The sequence below is a fragment of the Panthera tigris genome, chromosome F3 (genome assembly GCF_018350195.1).
Source record: "Panthera tigris isolate Pti1 chromosome F3, P.tigris_Pti1_mat1.1, whole genome shotgun sequence".
Taxonomy (NCBI): Eukaryota; Metazoa; Chordata; class Mammalia; order Carnivora; family Felidae; genus Panthera; species Panthera tigris.
Genome location: NC_056678.1, coordinates 12,069,105 through 12,093,338, shown reverse-complemented (window position 1 = coordinate 12,093,338; position 24,234 = coordinate 12,069,105). Strand labels below are relative to the sequence as shown.

The 24,234-nt window shown below is 52.0% G+C and overlaps 2 protein-coding genes across 4 annotated transcripts in view; one reads left to right on the top strand and one right to left on the bottom strand.

Annotated features, from left to right (window-relative positions):
• Positions 1-765, top strand: part of NME7 (NME/NM23 family member 7) — a 256,632-nt gene extending 255,867 nt beyond the window's left edge. For all 3 annotated transcript variants that reach the window (XM_007077009.3, XM_042976671.1, XM_042976670.1), the window contains one exon: positions 483-765. In XM_007077009.3, the coding sequence (XP_007077071.2) occupies positions 483-515 (33 nt within the window). In that variant the 3' untranslated portion in view covers positions 516-765. The remainder of the gene's footprint in view (positions 1-482) is intronic.
• ATP1B1 (ATPase Na+/K+ transporting subunit beta 1) lies at positions 580-23,994 on the bottom strand. The gene is made up of 6 exons (XM_042976673.1): positions 23,731-23,994; positions 19,071-19,199; positions 7,322-7,477; positions 5,436-5,620; positions 3,021-3,101; positions 580-2,015 (listed from the first exon to the last, which is right to left on the bottom strand). The coding sequence occupies exons 1-6, from the start codon at positions 23,825-23,827 to the stop codon at positions 1,752-1,754; spliced, it is 912 nt and encodes a 303-aa protein (XP_042832607.1). The 5' UTR covers positions 23,828-23,994; the 3' UTR covers positions 580-1,751.
• Between the last annotated feature and the right edge of the window lie 240 nt (positions 23,995-24,234).

The following is a 24,234-nucleotide window of genomic DNA, read 5'->3' as shown; positions in this document are numbered from 1 at the left end:
ATTTCAGTTTGACTTCAGTGTGCGTATTGCCCGGGCCGGGTTAAGGGATCCTGAGCCTCCGGCTCAGTTCTACCTGGAGGCTGTTTTTCAGAAAGCTCCCTTTTGCCTCCTTTCACGCCAAGGCGAATTTTTAAGTATGGCCGAATGAGAACACAGGCCAAACCACGAACCAGAAAGCGAGGCGTGAACCTTCATTTACTGAACCGCAAACCCAACCTCCGTTTTTCAACTGCACCACAGACCTTCTTTTTTTAAACAGACGAACCTAGGGAGACACCGGCAGGAACCAAAAATTCACGTCTCCTAAACTAGGCGAAGTTAACACCGCAAGATACCTCTGAGCGTCCAGCTCTGAACGAAGAGCTGGAGTCTCGGCCTCCGATGAACCTGTCGCTCTCGTCAGCTCTGGCCTCTGGCCGGCCACGCGAGGGCAGAATTCCCGGGCGAGCTAACGCACTCGTTCGCGTGTCTTTGTCTTTCAGGTTCAGTACTTCTTCAGGATCTTGGATAACTAGCAGCAGAGGAAGCTAAGAAGTCACAGGCTGGGGCAGTCAGACAAGACCGAATCAGGCACAGGAGGAACGTGTTCATTCTTTTATTGTCCATTGTTTTAACCTGACTGAATACAAGATCAACACTGTACTCCTGGCGATTATTATAGATGTTAGAACATGGATTTTGCACTGTAGACGACATTTAACACCGGTCTATGGGGTACTGCATTGCTTTTTATAAAGTCCAAAATAAAGATTTATTTTCAAACAAGTGACTTTGGTTTATTTCATACATTACACTTTTTCTTGCAGAAAAAAATAAAATTGTACAACTGCATAAATATAAAATTCTTCCACCATGAAAATGGTTAAAACATTCATAAAGACACAGCACCAGCGTGTGATGCCTCCAGAGAAAGGAAAAAAGGAAAGGAAGAGAAAATGTCCAAAGCGAATGAATGAGTCCTGTCACTTTGCCAAAGCGACAGGCGATCCAGGTCTCCTACGCGGCTTCAGAACATACTGGAGGACAAGGGGAGAACGGCAAGACGGCATTCGGTACAAAGCACGACACAACCCATCACCGTTTCGTGTTTTCTGTAGCGTCACTTAAAATTTCAAGGGCAGTTCCCCCATGACAGCCCCCCCCCCACCCCCAGGAAAACAGAAACAAAAACACAAAGGAAAAGACCCGACACCACAGGGAGAGAGACTATGTATGGAGTGTGTTAAAAATGCTCACCGATGGGCCGTTGCCTCCGAAAGAGCCAAACCCAAAAGAACAGAAAGAAAAAAAAAGTACCATGCCAGTTTTATTCCCGTTGAGTATTTACACCGTGGACGGCAAACCTCGCTCACATAAAGTAGAAAACAGATACGATAAAACATGGCTTGAAAAACGACCAGGTGCACCTATGGTACCATACACGAAATCAAATACACGAGGCGGCAATACTTAGGGGCCAGAAACACTGCTTACTACGGGTCAGTAATGGAATCATAATTTACAGTAAAAATGGGCACGTCCCAAGGCTCAATTTTTATTCTCCTTTTGTCATTTACAGTAGAATAAATATTTTGTTGCTATTGCTACACTTTAAATTTACATTCTAACCTATTAAATGCAGAAAGCTAGTGTAAAGCAGAGAGATTAAGTGTAGGTCCCATACGTATGACAGTTTATTCAAGACTAGTAGGTGTTTGTTTTTGTATCTTTAACTGTTTTAAATGGCTAGTGGGAAGGATCTGTGCTTGCGATCAGCTCTTAACTTCAATCTTTACATCAAAGCGTCCCTGGAAGCGGTCCTTCTCGCTGTACCCGATGTTCTCACCGAACGCCTTGCACTCGATGCGGATCTCAGTGTCCATGGTCAGGTTGGTGAACTGCACGGCCAGCAGGGGCTGCAGGTACTTGGGCTGCAGCAGCTTGCCGTAGTAGGGGTAGTACTGCAGGGGGAAGCCGGCGTAGCCGCCCAGGCCGAAGTACTCCACGTTCCCAACTCTGTCCTTGTCTTCGTCTCGCTGCAAACCAGAGGGGCACAGGTTGTAACGGCTGGCGGCCCGGGCCGCCGGCCATGGTCGCGGCCGCGACGCGGGATCCCACGGAGCGGCGCGCAAACTGCCGCCCCGGGGCCGCCCGCCGTCCCGACACCGCCCGCCGTCCCGACGCGCCTGCTCCAGCCTCCCCGGGAGGCCGGGGGACCTCAGCCACCGAGGACACGGCCGCCTCGCGGACGCGAGGGGAGGCCGCGCACGCGCAGGGCCTGCTCCCCGGCAGCCGCGGGAGCGGTCGCAAAAGGAGCCTATTCTCGCGGCGCAAGGGAGGGAACCGCGGCAAAGGCCAACCAAGCAGGTCTCCAGAGCCCGCACCCCGAGAAAGGGACCTGCCACCGGGAGTCAGAAAGCCACCGGTGGTCGCCCAGTGGATGGCACTTCAGGGGTCTCCTCCCCGAGGGGCTCGGTAACCGCCTCTCACTCTCTCGGCGTCCATCTGCTTTCTCGGTGTGGCCATAAAATGGGGATGTTCCCAGACACCCCCTTTCCTCAGTCTGCCCTCTCTGTAAACGATCCATCCAGCAGGAGCCTAGTTTCAGGTCTAAAGGGAGCACGCGCTGTTACAGCTTTCGTTGTTTTTTCCAGAAAAGCCCCAAACACATTTTTTTAATGGGAAACCGTCCGAAACGAAACGAAACAAAACAAAAAGGTGGCCTCGAACGTGCCACACGCCACGGGGGCCAGAGAGGCCCCGTGTGGGCTGGTTCACCTCTCGGTCCAGTAAACCAAGATTCCGGCTGATTCGACCCCGGTAATTCGGTTTCTTGTTCTCGTGGAGAAACCCACGTACGGTCTGAGTCTTGTTACCGCTTTCTCTCAGACATTCTACCCCGCGCCGCTACGGCTCGATCGAGGCCCGTGCCCGGAAGCGACAGGCCTCGCTTCCCCCGTCCAAGTTGCACCTCTAACGGACGACGGTCCCACCCGGTCTCCCCTCCCACCCCCCCCTTTGGTAACTAGGCGCCCCCTTACCTTGCCGGTGCACTGGACGGGCAGGACGTAGGGATTATACTTCATCACTGGGTACGCCTCCGACGACTCATTCTTGGGAGGCTAAAAATACAAACCCACGCCGGTCAACGAGTCTGTGAGTCAGTTCCCACGACTTCTGAAAAACCCAAGGGGGCCTGGAGCACAAACGGGCACCCACGGGGCACGAAGAGTCAACTCCGGTAACAAAGCGCAAAACACAAGTCCGTGCCCGCGTTCCGCGAGGCCACAGCGAGGCTGCGACGCGGCCCGGCGCCACGCGGAACTCCCAGCGTAACCCAGGGTGGCAAACGTTCCTCAAGGACGGTGGAAAATAAAGGCCAACCCGGCACTAATATTCCTCATTAAGAAGGTCGTAATAATTGGACGGAAAGGTTGGTTGACATTTGTTTTGATGAAACTTGGGCTTTCCTCCTACCCCGTGAATAAATCACGCCACCCGGTTCCCTCAAGCAGGTGTTTTTTTTGGTTTTTTTCGGTTTTTGTTTTTCCCTTTGACTCTCTGGGAGACGCGCTGCCATTTAAGGAGCATTTCCAACTCTTTCTGTCAAGTCCTATATGAAAACGGGTAAAGGCAGCTGGGCCCCGCGTGAAGGGGTCTTGTGAAAGCGCGAACCCCCTGAAGGGGCCCAGAGTACACTCTGAAGATCCCCGCCGTGAGGAACCGTCTAGAGCGCTCCCTCCTACAGCCCCGGCCCCACACCACCTCAGGAGAGGTGTGATGAGCATCGTTCCCCAAAGACAGCCACCCGCTTGCTCGACCAGGTCAGGACGGGAGTCTCGATAGGAGACGTAACACATACACAGCCTAACCGAAGATAAAAGGGGCAATTCTGCGAATCACTAGAGAACTACTGTTTCTGATGCTCTTTGTTGTAGAACACAAGAAACCGACCATCTAGATCGGACTCCCTCGGACCTTTCGGCCAGCACCACCATGACCGTTAAAGACACGAAGAGAAAATGCTCGTTGATGAAGAAGTTGCCAGAACGTACCCCTCTGAGGGCGAGGCAACAGGCACCTCGAGGACACCCTGGGGTACCACACCCTCTGACAAGAATTCCTAACGACAAAACGGGGTGATGAATTAGAGGGTGGCAGCGGGGGGAGACCAGAGACAAACCGGACTGGACAGAAAGAGGCGCCTTCCCTTCGGGCCACCGCACCAATCCCGTTCGTGGCGGAACAGCCGGTTGGGCTAGGCGAAGAGCTCCCTGGCGGATGCAGCCCAGCCGGAAGTGTGACGGGACGCTTCTCACCATCTCTCCTCCAGCACATCCTAACTCCAGTACAAAGAAGACTGAAGTTCTGTCGGGAGCGAGGTGCGCCAGCTTCCGTGGCGGCAGGGCCGTCGCGTCGGCCAGCCGGGCAACCGTCCATCCCACACACCCTCCGGAGATGGTAAAGGAGTTTGAGGCGCCCCACAGGGTTCAGTTAGAACTTCTCATCTCGGCCTCGGTTTTCTTTTTGTAAATACGACTCGGGAGCAGCAAGCATCGTGGCCACAAAGTAATGGCACAGAGCAGAAAGCGAACGAACGAGAGCGCCAGGGTCCGGAAATGAAGTTAGGTTTGCTCATGTCACTCAGCACCCCGCAGTCAATTCCTATCAGAATTAAAAACTCGGGGTGTCTGGCGGGGCTCAGTCGGTTAAGCACCCGACTCCTGGTCTCGGCTCAGGTCACGATCTCACGGTTTGGGAGTTTGAGCCCCACATCGGGCTCCAGGCTGCCAGCGTGGAGCCTGCTTGGGATTCTCTCTCTCCCTCGCTCTCTGCCCCTCCGCCCGCTCGCGTTGTCTCAAAAATAAGTAAACTCAAAACCAAATTTTTTAAAAATATTAACAATTGAGAACCCTGCATGGAAGGGCAGTGCTCCCCCATCCGGAGAGTGGATGCGGGAGAGCTGCGGGAAGCAGCCTCACCGAAGGGAAAAGCGCGGCTCTATTTCCCCTGACCTGAAGGACAGAGTGAAATAACCAGTTTTGGAAGAGCAGAGATAACACCAATATACTTTTCCTTCTTTTAAAGAGTCAACTATCGCCCCACCTAATGGTGAATGATGCCAAGGTGCCATTTTTCAGTGGCCTCAAGTCCCGTTTACCCACTCGAAGCTGCAACAGTATCCAAGGCCAACACCACGGTTATCAAAGTTCAGTCTGAATGGTGTCCAGCTTCTCGTTTTGCAGTGAAATCTCATTCTCATTCAGTACCCCCCCCCCAAAAAAAGAAATAAAAAGGACGAAAGGAAATAAAAGGGGAAGGGGAAGGGGAAGGAAGGAAAGAAAGTCAGTCGCCACTGGGGAGACTAACCCTTCTTTCTATGCTCTCCTCACGCCTATTAGATGCTCTGCCCAAATGAAAACGGCTCAAGTTCTAGGACTTCAAACATTACTTGCCTTAGGTTTGAAGCCCAGAACTCGGTTGAGCTTTATGAGGACACACGGTTTGCCCTCTTTGTAGCCGTAAGTCTCATCGTTTATTCCGGAGCAATTTCCCAACCACTCGAGCTTGAACCTGCACACTTTCCGCTCTCCCCGTTCGTTGTTGAATTCTCCCCGTTCCTTGATTTCGCTGGGCACATCTGAAAACGCAAACACCGTGCTTACAACATACCAACGACTCCCTCGGCGCCCCTGAGAAAGGAAGCGGAGAGGGTCCCTCCTGGTCACCACGACCCATCCCAAGACCGGGCCGGTCTGCATTTAGTGCTCGGCCTGAACGAAGGCGCGGATTCCCAGCAAACCACCTCTGATCTCACGGACGCGGGAAACGTCTTTTACCCAAAGCAATTGCTGGTAAATGACCCCGCGTCATGGCTTCACGGGGCTTTGATGATTGGGGCGTGATGTGTGGTCTGTGGCCATGTGTCTCTTCCTTTAAATAACGGGTGACTCAGCCAGTGAGGAGGCTGAAAGGAAACCCGATCACCCGTCAGCCTCACTGACACAGGTCAACATCACTGAGCTCATGAACAGGGACATTACAATTAGAGCACAAATGAAAAGGAGCATCAGTAATTTTCAGAACTGGGAGGCTTCTGGTCACAGCTGCCCGGCCACGGCTAAGCCGCTGTCCGTGCCCCTAATTAGCAGGTTAAACGGTAAGGAAAGAATTCTTTTCTTCCTTTTCGCCACTGTTCAAGGTTTAAAGACAATTTTTTTTTTTTTTTCAATGTTTGCTTGTTCAAGCTGGGACTTCTTCCTGGCATTTGTTCAGCTGAGAAATTGTAATGTAGTATTTTTTATTCACAGCCCATAACAAAGCCAGAGAGAGAGCGCACGAAATAGAGAATTCAGAGTTAGTACAAAAGCATCCTACAGGAAACCGATGCAAACGCCAAAATTTGTATTTCTAAGGTCACAAGTTAACTCTTTTCCCTTCAAACGGTCAAGTGCCTCAACTCAGTCGGCCTCCAGTGAAGTGATTCACCCTAATGACTTTCATACAGGCCTTTGAACATACAGGCCTTTGAGTTACTGCAAAGTGAGACGAAAACCCCCTTTAAGTCCTAAGGAAAAAGGTAGTGAAAATATTTCTTCCACTCTTTTCCGGATGGCTTAACGTGACAGTTCGCCCCATAAGGAGCTGGTGTTGGCAGGACAGGAAGGACAGGCACCGCCTCGTAACTCAGACGGACATCCCGTCTAAGTGGGTACGAAAACACGGCTGGATAATGCACACGCCAGGCAATGTATTCCAGCCAGTGGCTTAATGAAACCAAGAGCCACCCTTCGCCATTCATCGGTCATTTCCTCATCCAAATGCTCGGCTACCGGAGACGTACTGCACCAGCCACCCCCAGCAGGGTCTAGGAAGGCCTCTACCCTGGCCAGAAATCATCCTCTATCCGTATCAGTGTAGTTACGGCCAATTATGTCAAAGAGCCATCGCAAGAGAAAGCCCTGGGGGCCGAGGCAGAAATCTGGAAATATAAACAATCGTGCCTCTCGAAATCAATGGGTGTAAGAGAACCGTAACTGTAATTGTGGTCTGTGAGTCGGAAGGGTGCCTGGAGTGTTTTTAAAATAAGATGCTTTTCAAATGCTGATAATCGTAATACTTGAAGCTACATTGTTTCTCCATTGCATCCAAGCCTAAACCATAAAGTCATCTCGCTTTAAAACAAAAAAAAACAAAAAGAAAAGAAAACAGTGTCCTCTCAATATGGCCAGGGTTCAATCACTGAATTACTTCAAGGGTCGATCTTGCGATTGTTAGATAACAAATAGAAACGGGAAGTAAGAATGAACCAACCACAAACGTCCAAGATGAGTCTACTTACTGCCACAATCTTCAAAAATCATTTCATCCTTCTGGGCTGAATCTTTGTACTTCTCCAGGAACCTAACTATGTTGAGCACATATGCCTCATAGCTCTTGGGGTCGTTCGGGCGAAAGGAAATTTCAGTCTTTTGGATCTGAGGAATCTGTGTTAATCCTAGACCAGGTAGAAAAACACAGAAAACTGTTAGTAAGAAGGCAGTCAGCCAAGATAATCCCAAAGCAGGTTCACAACGTACGAACCATCCTTCACTCATCGCACCTACTAAAAAGAACAGGTTAAATTCTTGCCTCTCTTGTAAAATCACTTCTGTGGCACTTTGATTGAGTACCTGAGTACCAGTGACGGCGTCTTGCTATCCTAGATCATTTTACTTACTCAGCAACACTCCCTGATAGGCATTATCGCCATTTTATGAATGAAAACACTGCACGGAAAGGCTAAGCGCCTGGCCCAAGGTCACAGAGAGGAGGTGGAACCAGGATTTCGATGTGTGTATGCAGCACTCCAGAATCCTTATGTGGCCAACAGTCCCACATGCTCGTGGTCAACAAGACGCATACCCAGCTCGCACATCGTGCAGGAAACTCGTTTCCCTGACTGCGAGCAAGCCTTTGAGCACAGAGGTCTTTGACTCCTTCCTGTACGGAACAGATGACCACCCCAGACTCTACAAGACTCCAGACTACTCAACGGAGTATTTCTGTGCATCTTTTAACCCAAACTGGATGAACTTGGCCTTTACGTGCAGTTGCCATCCTTGCTTTCCATTCCAAAAGCAAGTGGGTATTCTGAGCAAGTCAAGGGCCAGTGGTAAAAATTCGAAGTATAATTACCCTCCCTGGATTTTCACTCTTTTAACCAACGATTTAAAAAAATTTTTTTTAAATGTTTATTTTTGAGAGAGAGAGAGAGAGAGAGAGAGCGAGAGAGAGCATGCGCGAACGGGAGGGGCAGAGAGAGGAGACACAGAATCCGAAGCAGGCTCCAGGCTCTGAGCTGTCAGCACAGAGCCCGATGTGGGGCTCGAACTCACAGACCGCGAGATCTGAACCGAAGTCGGACGCTTAACTGACTGAGCCACCCAGGTGCCCCTTAACCAACCTTTCAGTCTTTAATTTTCAAAAGCCTCTGCCATCACAAGACTTCCTAAGATAGGTATTTGAATAATACTACACAGCACTATAGACAGGGGCGATGGGTGGTGACTCAATCCACTGCCTTTTTTTTTTCAAGTTTATTTTGAGAGAGAGAAGAAGAGAGAATCTGAAGCAGGCTCTGCACTGTCAGCAAGGAGCCCGATGCAAGGGTTGAAGCCACGATCGTGACCTGAGTCGGAATCAAAAGTCAGACACTCAACGGACTGAGCCACCTGGGCGCCCTTCAATCCACTGCTTTCTAGCACAATTGCATCACCAGATAGAATGCAAGATGCCTGATTAAATTTGAATTTCAGATAAACCGTCAACTGACTTTTATAGAAGTATGTCCCACGGGGCACCTGGGTGGCTCGGTCAGCTAAGGGACGGGCTCTTAATGTCAGCTCAGTTCATCATCTCCAGTTCGTGGGATGGAGCCCCTTTTGTCAGTTGAGGAGCCTGCTTGGGACTCTCCCTCTCTCTCAGCCCCTCCCCCACTCACATGCGTGCACACGCATGAGCATGAGCTCCCCTCTCTCAAAACGAACGTTAAAAAAAAAAAAAAGTTATGTCCCATGTAATATTTAGGACACACTTCTATAAAAATCGACTCGTGGTTTACCTGATGACCAAATTTAATTGGGTGTCCCGTATTTTGTTTGCTAAACCTGACAATCCTATTCTAATCCTGGCTCCAGACCCCAGACCCGCCCTCTTTGTGTTGGGCACAACACCCCCAACGTGCCACCTCACGTCACCCCGGGGGGCTGGTCAAACCTGCAGCCCCACAGGCTCCACGCCAGACCTGCCAAGTTGCAACCTCTGCGCTAACGAGCCTGAAGGATCCTTAAGCCTCTTGGGTTTGAGAACCGTGGCTCTGGGGAGTTAGAACCGGAGAGTGGTGATCGTGACACAGGCACGACGAAGATGAGCGAACAGGAACTATTTAGCAGCGCCATCTGCGAGGCGGGAGGACAGGCAGGGGCTGGGGCTCGACGGCTGCTATTTTTTCTAGCGACTAAGGGTGGCTTCGAGCTTCAGAAATGCTTAAATCCTGGGGGAGGCGCAGCTCAGGGGGCAAGTTCTTCCATGCCTGCACTTCCCTAGAAGAATGGAAAAACTACGGATGAAGACGGGAAACGTGTGGGGCTGCCCGAGACCAATGACTTGATAAGTGACACGAGCAATCAGCTCAGAGAGGACAACGCGGGACCTGAAGAATCCAGGGGGGTGGAGAGCTGACAACAGCGATGGAGAAGAGTCCAAGGAAAAGTATCGGGACTGGCTCACCCAACAGTCATCAGTTAAAAGTAAACAGCGAATGCTACAATTAAAAATATTATTTTTTAGGTTCTTGCAAACCCCAGAAAAATGTATGACTAGCGCGATTTAAATCCACCTTTTCCTACATTAATCTGTGACCATTTGTAGCACAAGGAGACAATATGATAAAAAGTGGCAGAAGGGGCGCCCGGGTGGCTCAGCTGGTTGAGCGTCCCGACTTCGGCTCAGGTCACGATCTCACGGCTGGTGAGTTCAAGCCCTGCGTCGGGCTCTGTGCTGACAGCTCGGAGCCTGGAACCTGCTTCGGATTCTGTGTCTCCCTCTCTCTCTGCCCCTCCCCCTGCTCATGCTCTGTCTCAAAAATAAATAAACATTAAAAAAAATTTTTTTAAATGGCACATACCTGCAAAAATTAAAATAAAATAAAATGTGAGTGCAAGTTTCTGCTGGGATCTCATGCCTGAGAGAGTATGGTCAGTAGGACGGATGCCCCACTAAAATGCGCAAGGCCGGGGTGGGGGGGGGGAGCATTCCTGGTTGGCCTTAGAAACCAGACCTTTCGATGGAGGGGACTAGCCCGGACTTGTAGAAGTGCGGGGTTAGGCCCAAGGCCAGAGGTTCACCAGAACCCCGGAGGACGGGGTGTTTTCCTGGAATAACCCTGCAGTCGGCAGAGAAATGCGGCCTGATGGGCACCGACCCCTTGAGGCCCCGGGAGAGCCCGGCAGCCAGAAGACAGAGGCACACGCCTTCCCCTCTGTCCCGCGTCCCACAGGTCTGCTGACATCCACGTCAGGGGCAGCGTGTGACGGGGGCGGGAGTGAGAGCAGAAACCAACATCTGCACGTGCAGGGTACACGGCGTTTCCAGGCTTGGAGAGAAGGCAGGAGACGGGGCAGAGAGAAGGGCGAAGAGGAGATCAGTTATCAGAAAGGCAGCAGGCTCTCCCCTAACCTTCGGGAAGGTGGTGGTGGGGAAGGGGCCGCCGGCTGAGCGATAAGGGACAACGGTGCCGGCCGCGGTCCCTCGGCAGAGCGGCTGACGAGGCAAAACTCAAAATGCTGACAGGTGGTCAGCGAGCCCGGCAGAGATCTGGAGAGTCTCACTCGGGGGCTTTAAAGGAGGAAGGTGAACCTCGAAGGGCACGTTGACAGTACACGGCAAGACTTAATCATGAGGGGCATCCAGCGCCGGCTGTCCCGGCCCCTTCTGCGGTCCCTCTTCCCGGGGCCAGTCACAGGGCAAGGTGCCATCTCCGGGACTGGGTGACGTGCTCCTCGGATCTCCCAGAGGCAGAAGGACCGCGGGGACAGACGGCGGCTTTACGCGGAGTGCTTCTCACGCCCTCGTGCTGCCAAGTCCGAGGTCTCCGCTATTCGAAGAGGCCGGGTGATGCGCGTGAGACCCCAAAGCATCGGCCGTCCTGACTCAGTGCTCCGGGACCTTACGAGCAAACGGGCACAGCTAGTAAGTGCATCTTTCAGGAGCCTGGGACCGATGGCCAAGGCAAAGTTCACGCTCAGCCAGAGACAAACACCAGTGATTCCCATCAGCAAGCACCTCTGTGGTTAAGCGTCGAATTTGCGGAAACGGCGGACATTATTACTGCACACCCAGGGGCATCGCGGGCCCAGCAAAGCTGTACGCACCTGGCCTCGTGTGTCTCTAGACGGGGCCAAGGAGAAATCGTGAATATCACGTAACGGAATCCTACCAACTTCCGCCCAAGAGCTCGAACCCTTCGGTAAGTGTGGCTCACATCTAAGCCCCACGGAGCCTGTGCGTTACCGTGTGAGACACAGCTCGAAAACGCGTGAAAAATCGGCGACTGTGAGGCCGAGAAACCAAGAGGTAAAATAGTTAAGCACAGGGTCTTACAATCCTGTGACGTGCCCAGCTGGATCAGACCTTGAGCCAAAGTCACTGCCCTGTCCTTTCCATGTGAAGGGATACCACAGCCTTGGGGGAGAGGGAGGCCAGCAGTGACAGACCGACCCCAGGCAGCTCAGCCATGCCTTCCTGTCTTTTGTAGGCTAAAGTCTCCCTTTGGAGTTTCCGAAGGATCTCGAAGGTGTAACTGCCATAAGCTTTAGTGACCACCCTTTTAAGATACCCAACTTCTGATCTAAAGGTCGCTTCCAGAAAAGAAGCATCCATGATTTGGATCAGGCAATCAGTTCCTCTCTCTAACCCCTCGGCTATGGAGCACATACAGTCAAGTGGGGGCACGATCAAGTGTCTGCTCTCACCAACCCCCCCCCCCGACCTCCGAGGCTGGGCAAGGTCTCACTCCATCCCTCACCAGCTCTGCCTCCCCTTTCCTTCATCCAGAGCCTTCTGGCCTGAGAAGTTCTTTTCCTGAATCTCTCGGACATCAATCCCCTCGCCTATTCTGTTCTGGGTGATCTTAATTAGGAGAGGTCTCGATGGGATCTTCTCCAAACCATTAGGCAAATTCTGCTATTCAAAAGTAATTTCTCTAGAGCAATTAGATCCATACAAGAAACAAATGAAAAGACCCTTGACCTGGTATCGAAACCCTTTAAATCATTCACTTTACATTATCAGACTCATAGGAAAAAAAGACAAAGAAACGCGATCGAATTTGGCAACTTCGTTATTTGGAGTCCAAAGATTTCGCGGACACCCTCCAAGGGCCATGTGAATCCCACCTTGCCGACCGTATTCTCACTAGACTGGATACTTTACTCCACGCTGGCCACTCCTTCAGGTTGTTAGTCAGAACTTTAGACAAGGATGAGCTTTGTTTCCAGTGGTAACTCCCAGAGGCCAAAGATAGCAGAACACCCAATCACCGGCTTGTGGTCTCAAATGATATTCCAGGAAACAGATACAACCTTTTGCCTCGCCAGTGTTCTGAACTTGAATTGACATTCACCCTGCTGAGTTTTATATGGCTTTGCCCTGATGGGGCCGTTTGCCTTAAATTACATTTTGCTTATTATGTGACAAAGCCACCTAGAAGGACTGAAAGAGTAACTTGCCTACGTGAAATGTTCGTATTTGGTTTTGTAATGAGCACGTTAGCTTTACGTAAGAGTTGGGAGTTAAAACAACAACTACTCTTCGGCTTTGCAGTTGCTTTCCAGAGCTACGCTTGCCTTTCGTTGGTTCCCCGTCTCTTGAGCAACAAATCGGGAGAACATTCAGTTTTTGGCTTTAGTAGGTGTTCATAGCAGGAGGTGGGGGGGGGGGGGGCTAGCAAGTAAAAGAAACGAGAAGAGAAAGGCTTTCCAGTAAGAATTATTTTTGTTTCCAAGTAGGTTTATAATGTAGCAAGTTTATGAATTCCTCAATCTAACTTGTGAGTCTGAAGCATTTAGACTCGAATATGGCCATTGTGGCCTCGTGAACCGTTATTCCAGTGAATCCGGAAGCACAGCTGCCTGGACCAGCCATTTAATTCACCCCACGGTCACCAGACCAAGAACTCTAAATAGGCATCATTTTCCACAGAAACCCCCAGGAGGGCACCCATGGTGACTAATGAGGGCACACAAGGCAAAGAAACACAAATGTAGCCGTGCACACGGTCCGTGCATACCATTTATCTCCTGCACATTCCAAGCTGATGAGCAGCCGGGAATTTTAAAAAACTGGGGGTATGATGTTGTACAGAATCTGGACGTGTATCCATACGCACACATGCACACACACTATCTTCCCCCTTCAGCATTTTTTTTTTTTTTTTTTTTTTTTTTAATGTCTGCAAGGTAAGTATCGATTTACCTAACAAAATTCAGGGAGGGCACAGGGAAAAAGGTGCCTCTGTGCTTTCTGGAAACTAGCAGCCTTTGCCCCGCCTTCTTCGTAGGCTCAGCTTTGACGACCACCTGGGGTCAGCCACAGTCACATCGACACCCTCCCGGAGGCCAGAGAATTTGCTCCCTTTGGAAAGTCTTTTAAAGAAGAATTGTTGGATTTTCTCTAGAGCCTGCCTGGATGTTCAACAATGCCTGGCGTGAGGAAATCTCTCCTCCCGTCTAAGCTAAATGCCACACGCTTTGGTGGAAGGCCCTCCTGCACTTCTGGAATCACCCTTTATCATCAGACTCTTACCTACGGTCCTATGTTCACTTTCAGGTGAACAGAGAGAGCATTATTTAGTTCAGGGGACCTTGGAAGCTCAACTAATTTCATAGGGACCTGTCTTTGATATTTTATAGCTCATAATTGTGCTTCTTCCTAATAAAAGATACCACCTTTTATAATGGGAAAATATAGATAGACAAAATGTAAACAAATAGCCAACCCTACTATTTTACATTAAGCTTTTCTGTTGAAGACCGACTGAAGAACAAGCATATGTAGCAGATTTGACTCGTCTAGATACGAAACATAACGTTCGCCAAGTGGCCAATGACCTGAAGTAAGATATCCTACATATCTGATGATGTCCATTCATGCATACACGTGGGGAAGGGCACACTTTTCTGATCGGAAGCCCGTAGATGATAGACATCCCTAGACTCTCCTTCGTCTCCCCAACTTCTCTTGCGGCCTGTGTCGGATGGGCCCTGGGGTCGCGAGATTACTAGAATAAACGCCCTGAGCAGCCCAGCCCATCCGATGTCACCGCAGGCACCGTGAGGCTGGTGCTCCTTCCACAACAGAGTGCGCACGGCACAAAAGCTCTAAATGAAATTTCACGGATTCAGCATTTTTTTCCCCCGTTATCCCTCCATGTTATTTGTTGCCTGGTCCTGCTTGTCAGAGGTCACCACTCTGCTCACTTGTCTAAAATGAGCACCCAGAGTGAGGCTCATTTTTCTGTGGCTCCAAGAACATTTTTAAGTTAATCGTCAGGCGTCCTGTGTACCCAAGAGCTCACTTATTAGTTGTATCTTGGTCTTTAGAAACGAAGAAGGGCACAGGCAGGCGGGCTGTTGAGGCCTAACAGTGAGGCGGGGACACTCTGAAGAATGAGTCTGGAGTTTGCCACCCTAAACCCAAACTGTGCCCAAACTAGGGGTCTGGACAGTAGCTTCTGGAAATCTCAACTGCCACCAATGCCAGCTCATCAAGAGCCCCAAACTCTGGGGGCAGGTTGGCAGGATCCATCTGAGGGAGGGAGGGAGGAGAGAAGGAGGGAGAACGTGAGAGGCGGCCGGGCCGGGGGAGCCCCGCACATTTATCGTGTCGGCTCCCAGATTACAACTCAAGAGGATCTGATGGAAACAGCAACAGACAGACAGACACACAGACTTTAAAGCCACTCTATTGGCACTTTGAAACAGCAATTCACCCAAAGTAGAAGGAAGCCACGTGTTTCCAATTCTCCCCCTTGAAATTCGGAGTTTGAGAAAAATAAGCAATTCTGAGACCGATGTCGTGATTCCTCAAGAATTCTGCTTCATTACGCTGAGATCTGCACTACAGCGCCCTGTTCCCTCTCACGGTCCAAACGAAATCACACCTGCAGGGGGTGCCAGTGTGGCCTGGGCTGCACCCCCTCCCCCCGCCCTCCCCCACCCATTCTGGGTACCGTGGCACCCGTTAATAGTTCTTTTGGCACCCCCTATCTCTTCAAAACAAAAAGAAAAGCCGTCCCCACAGAGCTGGAGAGGAAGAACAGGAACACACACCCACTTACCAGGAAGCAGGGCGGCTGGGAATCTCCCCAGACGGTGACCTGCACTTCATTCCCCTGTGACTCCGGGAGCGGAGCTGGGGGAGGGGCGGGCGGGTGGAGGAGGGGACCCTTCCAGGATAGCGCCCGGCAGGCAGCAAGGGGCGTGGGGGTCACGTGGGGGACCGGGGTTGGGAGCGTGGGCACGTGCGGCCCCCGTCCTCTCCAGGTCTGGCAGGGAACAGAGTGAGGGGGTGCCACCAGCCACCGGTGGGGACTTCCCGAGAGGGTCTCCCAGGGAGAAAAGCATGGCAGGGCCCACCCGGCCAGCGTGGGTATTTTGAAGGGAGCGGCTGGACTACAGAACAAATACAAGGTCACTTCGATTTCACTTAAAAAAACCTCTCAGCAGGTTTCCTAATCCAATTTCTCCCGAACGCTTTTCGTGGAGAGCCAAGATGCTGTTCACTTCGTGAAACCAGTGTGGACAAAGCAGCCCTGAGGGGTCACCCAGGGCTCAGTCTAGAAATACTGAATTCAGTACCTGAAAGGAAACCGCTGCCTCCAGTGCAAGAACAGAAGTGGCTGCTAATAACTACCCTTTGTTTCATGCCACGAGGCTGGCCACTAGAAGGTCCCATTCACTTTACATACACTCATTAAATCCTCACAGAGTAGGAGTCCCATTTTACAGATGAGACAACTGAGGCTCAGTGAGATGAAGTAGGGCACGGAATGGTGGGGACTGTGTCCACCTTCAAAGTTCCTGCTTTTCCTTCTCAGGTCAGCTTGACAGTGGAAACCTGTACCGTGGCTTACGAACTTGAGGCTGCTCTCGTATTTAGGTCAAGCGATGTCAAATGGCCAATAATCAACCATTTCTGACTCACAGAACAATTTGGTGTATTTCAACCTCGTATGGCAGCTGAAGCTCTCCCTGTGTGCCCTCCAGGCTGTGGGGCCGACCCGTTCCACTATCCCAGAGCAACACGACGACTCTGTAAGGAGGGTCCCAGGCACGAAGGGCCACCATCGCTCAGGCCCAGAAACAGCACGCTATCCTTTTTTTCTCCTTAAATTTCACCTCCATTCTGTACCTTGGTCCCCCCACTGAGACTTCCACGTTCGGCCTATCAGCTTAGCCAACATTACAGTCAAACCCAAATGTCCCGCACGATCGCCACCCTTCCATCACCCTTTCATCGGGCCAGGATCGCACGTGTTACTTAGACGAGATCTAGTTACAAGGTAGCGAGGCGTGCTCACGCTCAGAGTGAGTCAGGCCCGCTCTGTGCTCCTGCCTCCGACACGGCTAATAATAGCATCGATAAGTCCGTAAATCTTTAAGTGATGTACCAAGTCTTTCCCACTCACTAGCTTCGTTTGACTTAAGCATGCGGGGTTCGTGAAACCTACAACTTTCACGATAACGGAAGCTTGGAGCTACCAACACTGAAGCCGAAAGATCGCCGGGGCATTCTTCCGCAGCGTGTTCGGCCTGCAGACCGAAGGAACAGCCTGTCAGAAACAAATTCTTGAGCTCCGCTCCGACAGATGCCAGGGGGAGGGTCCCGTTGGGGTCCCCTCGGAGCACGCACGACGGTGCCGGGATGCACTTCTCGCCACCAAGGGCTCTGCCCACCTGGCCTCCCTGCTCCAAGGCCACTATCATTTTCGAACGAGCGTCACGTCCCTTGGGAAGGTGAGGGTAAAAGGGGCTGGGCCTAGACGCTCCTGGCAAGGTGGTGGATGAGGAAGAAAAGAAATGACGAAGATAAAGGGCCCAGGCAGCAGGTCAGGGAAGAAGGGGATCCGAGGAAGCACTTTTCCTATGACTCGGGCCAAAGAACGGGAACGCATATTTCCACAATGAGACACGAGCAGTGCTCTGGAGAAGCGACGGCCTGTCGGGTCAGCCCGACTGCTGAGGACACTAAATATAGGGACGAAGAACGTGCCTTTTAGGAAGGGGCTGAAGGAGGGGGAGGGAGGTGGGGAAAGAGGGCAAGGACCGAGCACCTCACCAGATTTGCGAGGCAAGGTCATTGGCAGGTCCCCGCTTAAAAGGTCTGGCACTTTTAGCCTTTGCTTTTTGAAAGTGAAATCACCCTTTCTGCAAAGAACGGGAAGAAAAGGTTTACTTTTATTAGGAGGCTGACTCCCCACGGTTTACACAGACAAGGAGCACTTTTTTTGAGGCTAGGAAATTAAATGCTTGGCTTTGGAGTCAACCTGCAGCTTTCAGTTGGAGAACAATTATAAAGTAGCATCGTAATCAAAGAACCGCTTTCCGAGGGCTTACAAAAATAAAAGAAAAATAAGGGTCTGCACAAATTTATAGGACGCTTGCTAATGCTACCACAAAAATCCCACCAGGAGGGGACATGCCACGCCTTCCTGTCCCAAAAGCCGCATTCAACCTGTAAAGATCCTACATTTCTCTGCACACACCAGCGTTTCTGCTTCAGCCTTTCCACTCACCTACCGATGTTGGGAAACAGTTGCTGGAAACTGTGGATTATCAAGCAGGTTAAAGTTGTTTTATATTACTTACACGACTGGTTTTTCTCCCCCGCTTCCAAAATCCCCTAGATCTAGATTTATCTGGCCATGTCTACGGATTTCTAATAGCGGACGACTATTTGACTTGGCGCTGGCCACCTCCGTGTTCTGGAGATCTTCCTTGGAGTCCTTCACACCCCAAGAAGGAGATGGGCACAAGAAGTTTGCAACAAACTTCCCACACTTGACCAAGGCTGCTCAGGGCCGTGAAGACGGCCTCCAGACTGTCACCTAATGCAGCTGTTACTAAACACTTGCCAGGGAAAATGGAGAGGGGACACGTCATCCCCACCCCCCCCCCCAGCGGCAGCCTCAAGGTCATTTATAACGCAAGAACCCGGAAACTGCGCAACATTTCCTGTCTCTGGGTCCTCCCGACAATGAATTTGAGAAGAGCCACTGAGCACGGTCGGGTTTGTGGTCGCCCTCCTGTCTGGTCTTCCTGCCAGCGTCAGGCATATGGGCAGTGGGCCTCCCCAGGGCACGGTGACGGCTGTGCACAGCTCCCAGGTCACAGCTAAAGGAGACAGTGAAACTGCAAAGTGGGTCTAGACAGCCAAGCAGTAAGACTCCTACTGAACAAGCAGGTACAAACACGGAGAAGTGAGAGGAGAGTGTGTTGTCGTTCAAGGTCAAGCTAAGTCAACAGCAGGTGGGAGAGTGGACTCCTGAAGCCGTGGCTCCTGTCCCTCTGGGTAACTGGCCACTTCCGAGCTTCTCATCATCCCTAAAACTAACTTCGTCTTGCTAAACAGGAGCTGAAGTGATTTTTTTTTTAAAGGATTTATCAGAGTCGCAGTCCCCTCAAGAAAGTGAAAAATGCGCCTGAGCCTGAAGGGCCCTGTAGTGACCCCACTAACTGACCTGCTGGGCAGTGGGGGAGGTCGCGGCCTCATCGGGAGTCCCGCAGCTGGGGAGGGTGCAGGCCTGGGGGCGGGCGGGGGGGAGGCTCTTCACCCCTCACCGCAGAGCTGGGAAGACGCGGGGGAGCCCCGGAGCTGTGTCTGCAATGCGGGCAGGAGGCCTGGCCACAACACTGAGCAGTCCTGCGTTTTCGTATCAAACCAGGCTCGGTCTACCAGCGCGTTAACAGACAATTTTCAGAAAAATGTCTTCTTGCGTGAAAATGTGGCACCCGTCTTTCCCGTGGAACAGCTGAACGTATTCGCGTTACCTGGGGGGGCCACCCGGTCCTGGTATGTGGGCTGGAATTCGCTGATGGTAAGCAGCATCACTTGGATGGTTCCGATGAAGATGCCAGCCAGGCAGCCATAAAATATCACGTAGAACAGAAGGATCTTAACTGCAAGGAGGACAGACAGAAACAGAAGGCTGTGAGACAGTCACACCCGCAGAATGAAAGGCTAACCTCGGAGATGAAGGGACTTCCTTCCTGCCTTCCCCTCCAGCCTGTCTTTGGAGTTTCCTTTTCTGACACTGATTCAGAGTGGACCATACTACCCCCCACCCCCCCACGGTGGGGTAAAAACAGAGACAGGCAGCCCTCCGTTACTGTGTGTGTGTGTGTGTGTGTGTGTGTGTGTGTATGTGTGTGTGCGTTGGGGGTAGGTAAGGGTAAGAGGAATGTTCTGCTAGAACTAAGATTATTTACAGGAAATAATTTTTCTGCCTCAATAAAAAACTGTTCATGAAGATCACCAATAAAATCTAGGGCCATGTCTGTGTGCTTATGCAATGCATCTCAAATATGACACTATACTCCCTTAGAGACGTAGGTTTTCTTTCTTTGCTTATCCCTTGACATTTTGAAACTACAATCCAGGCTCTGCGGCTTCTCCAAACATTCGAACGCCTGCAAGTTTTTCTGCTGGGATGGGGCAACGAATGCCGAGAAACCGCGTGAAGCTCTTCTGCGCTTTTCTGTCTCCCCGCCTCTTGATGTGTATGACGGACTAAACACACTGTGTTTTCCTTCAGGGGCGCCAAACAAGGAGGAGGGAGAAAAAAGGAAAAACCCTGTAGTAAAAACGGCAAGCGTATTTTTATTCCATATTCTGCCTGGACCCGGAATACTGACTGGCTCGACGAGCTGCATTTTCTTTTTCCCACAGCTAGCAGGACAGCAGGACACGGGCTGAGCTGGCTGCAAAAGCAAAAACACAAGAAGCAAAACAGCACGAAGCCCACAGACGGGAATGAGGCTATCAGTTACTGGTTTACGAGGATTATCTCCCCGATTAGCCACATAGTAACAGGCTGTACTAGGCATCGCCCGGCAGCCCCGAGCCGGCCAACGACTCGCCTCGAACGCAGGAATGGGAGCAGGCGAACCGGAAGGTTATTGAGTCCGAAACAGGACTGCGCGAAGGAGCCTCGGGTTACTTCTCAAAACCTCCAGATCTCAGGCGGTGAATGCTGGGGTCCTCGGGCAAAAGTCCAGAACAAAACAGAACAAAAGCCTCGTAGAAAAGAAGAGGCGGAGGGACGGAGGGAAAGAGCGAGCAGGCACACTGTCACAGGAGGTAGCCACGTTGCCCTTGACCTGCATTTCAAAGGCCAGCCTTCCAACCAGCAAGTACATGGTTCGGGAAAATCATGCTGGAGCGTTAGTAAAACAATCCAAGCCAAACGCACCTAAGACCAAAGTGTTTAATCGTTACCCTTTTTCTCCTCTATCAGGAAAAAAGGGAAAAAGGCCAGGCCACAAGCAAAAGGTAAGAAAAGCGGAAAGACTGTATGATCCGGAGCCCCAGCTGCCCGGCTCAATCACTGCCTCCCGGCAGGACAAGGGTTAAGTGCTGCATTCTGTATCCAAGCAGCAGTAGGCAAATGGTAAGGCTGTGACGTCAAGAGATCTGGAAAATTTTCCAGCGACCGCGCTCCTAAGAGGTGCGAGAGCTGGTATAACACATAACACGGTCAGCCAGGAGCTGCTGCAGCCGCTTCTTCTGTGGCCCCCCACCTCGTCTCGGTGCTCTTAGCTTAACTCCACTTAGCTCTCCCAACAACTGGAGCCGTTTTTAATGCTCGTGCCGACTCCACACACCTAACTCTAATGACTTACTTAAGAAGGTCCCTAATTGTGGCTGCAACTGAAAATACAAACAGAGCCCCGGGAAAATTAGTCCTTTTGCAGGCACGCTGATGAAGCTGACGAAGATCCAGCCTTTCCCTTCTTTTCCACAGCATACCCTGAGAGAAGCGAGGGATTTTTCTCTTTTGCTCCAAGATGTCACTTAGCAAAATCTCCCCAGTTACGGCTGTGAACCAAGGTCACCTGGTTAGAGGAACGTGAACGTCTGGGGGGCCCATGCGGGGAGCTCACCAGCACGCAGGTGACCAGGGGCTGCTCAAAAAGAAAAGCTAGACAGATTGTACCAACTGGCCAGGGTGACACAGAAGGTAAGTTTTACAGGCATTTTCCCCTCTTAAGCAATGTGTCTTCTTTAAAAAAAAAAAAAAAAAAATACAAGTAACGTAGAGATTTCCCAGTTAGAAAAAGAATGAGTACCCTTCAAAGGGTCACGGGCAAAAGGAGACTGGCATCTGGGCCCAGCGGTAAACATAATCAACACCTACCAATGCCTGCATTAACTTAATGAAAAGGTGGAAACCGCAGGTGATTTGCATGCTGCCATTTCTCCAGCAGGTGACAGGCAAGGCTCCTGCGTCCATCTTGGTGAAAATCTACCTATAAGCAAAGCCGAGCCAAGGGCGACCTGCCCTCGTCCCAAGGGCATCCATGTTGGGCCCAGTGCTGGAAAGGTAGCATTTTGTCCACAGGGGACAGCGACTGCCGCCACTGTCTCTGCTACGAGAGGGTCTGTCGTTTCTTACGTTGCCAAACAAGAGACAAATGAGTGCAAAACCCAAACTGAATTTTTAGCCCGGCACCTGTACCTTGGAAAACAGAAGCTAAGATGAGACGGGCAGAGACGGGAATCCCGGCGCCTGCATTCATAAATCAGTGTCTTGGCACCTTGCTGGACGTGGGATCGAGACGCCAGAATTAATACACACACGCGTGTGCACCCATTTTCTCTCACACATGGGAGGTGCTGCCCCATTAAATGTCAGCTTAAAGAACAAGTCTGCCCATCCTGCCTTACCTTCTAAAGCAAATATTATTCTGGAACTGGAATGAGGAAAGAAATCTATTTTACAAGAGGGGCAAACAAATTTCACAATATGCCCGGAGTCCCAGGCAGCCCCTGACCCACGACAAGGCTGGGGTCCACCTGCCAGGGCTGGAGCCTCCAGTGCGTCGGGGAGAAGGGGGCCCCATTCCGCAGTGCACCCCCGAGGCCTCGCTCAAGTGAGGAACGGCTAGATCGCCCCGGCAGGGAGCTGGTCACCCCCCACACACACCCCGAGTTCTTCAGGTTTTCCCTTCCATGTTGAGAAAACAGTGAGCTATCTTTATGCCAGAGAAACCATGGCAATAATCCCACTGAAGAACACAGCCTCCTCCAAGATAAAATAAAATAAAAAACACAAGCTAAAGGACCTCACTTTAAAGACCTACGTCTACCATGACTCAGAATACCTATGCTGCTTCCTTGTAATACCTTGGAATGCGGTTTCACCTTGACTAACCTTGAAGTGTGATGCATTATTAACCCTTTGCTTTTCAGCCAAGAGACCCACGACAGGCTGCGTTTTTTTTTTTCTTCTTTGCAAAAATCATACATCTAGCTTCTTCCAATTCAAAATGTCAGCCAAGCACGGTTTCCCTGACTCATTCTCCTGTGATGGCCACAGATCCTCCCAATCAGGAACACCGCATCAGGCCCTAGCCAGCGCACCCTCAGTGGCTGCAGCTGTGGTGGTGGTGGTGGTGGTGGTGGTGGTGGTGGTGGTGGTGGTGGTGGTGGTGGTGGTGGTGGTGGTGGTGGTGATCCTCCAGAAGGAGGGGGCAGTGATGCAGGAGGGGGGGGGGGGGAAGTTCCCTTCTTCTCTCCCTTCTGCAGTCACGACTCTTCTGCATTTGCCTACAACTCTGCCCTTCAAAATGACCTTTAAAAAAAAATGTCACCCTTCCGGTGGAGGGAGGCGGAAAACAAGGTATCTCATTTTCAACGAGGGGCAAAAAAAAAAAAAAAAAAGTCCATCCAGTCAAGCAACAGGCTGCCCCAAATCTTGTAAGGTGGGCTGAATCTGCCTCTCTCTATGCCGTTTATTTCTTACGCTAACCTTTCACGGTGATCAACCCAACCTACTGATTCCGCATCTGTGTGTGCAGACATTGAAAACATCCAGACTGGTTTCGGGGCTTCCTGGGCCACTTCTGGGCTGTAATGACTCCAGGGGAGGTCACTGGGATAAAGTCTGGGCACAGCCAAGAAATACTGCAATGTGGATGGGTTCTGCGCCCCCCCCCCCCGCCACCCCCGCCGCGCCTTTTGAGGTACATATTTAGACTAGAAAACTGCTATAACACACAAGCTCGCCTGCATCCGATCCGGTTACCATCGTGAGGTTCTCTCGCCGCCTCAAATCTCAATTTTCAGGACTTGGGACACTGACTACGGGGACAGCCAAACCTAGTCTCCCAGGGCCTGACCATTCCCAGGAGGGAAGGGCTCGCGCGTAGCTCGGACAGATTGCAAATTACCAAGAAAAGACCGTGGCAATCCGTAGAACCTTCTGCCCCGCGCGCTCCCGCCCCCACCCCCGCGCCCATCCTGGGGGCCCCCGCATTCCGCACTGGATGACAAGCCCAGGCCCGCGCGCCCGGAGCGGCGCCCGCCGCCGACCCCGCTCCACCCTGGGCGGCGCGAGACCCGAGAAAGGTCCGCAGAGCCTGCGCAGGGATGCGCCGCCCGGGCCGGGGAAGGCACCGTGGCGGGGAGAGCCGCGGGCGCCGTACTTACACCAGCTGCCGCCGGTCCTGCCCAGAAACTCCTTCTTCTCCGAGTTCCAGATGAATTTCTTCCAGCTGCCCTCCTCCTTGGCTTTTCCGCGGGCCATGGTGGCGGGTCAGCGGCTGCCGCGGGGGCTGAGGGTGGGTGAGTGCGGCGCGCGCCCCGGCGTCCTCCCCGGCTGCTGGTCGGCGGCCCCGGCCCGGCTCTCCGCAAGCTGCACCCGCCGCTGCCGCTGCGGCTCTCCGAGTGCCAGACGCGCGCCGGAGGGGCAGAGGCAGGAGCGGGAGGAGGGGGAGGCGGCGGCGGGGGCGGAGGGAGGGGCCGCGCAGGCTGGGCGGCTCCGAGCCCCGCACCTATTGGTGGGCGCACGGCCGCTCGCGGGCTCTCTTTGGTCCGCCACGCGCTCCTCTTGCCCTTGGGGGTTCGGGGGCTCAGCGAAGGCGCAGCTGCCGCTCCCGCTGCCACTGGGGCCGCGCGCGTGCTCGGCCCCCGCCTCCGGTGACCTCTGCAGAG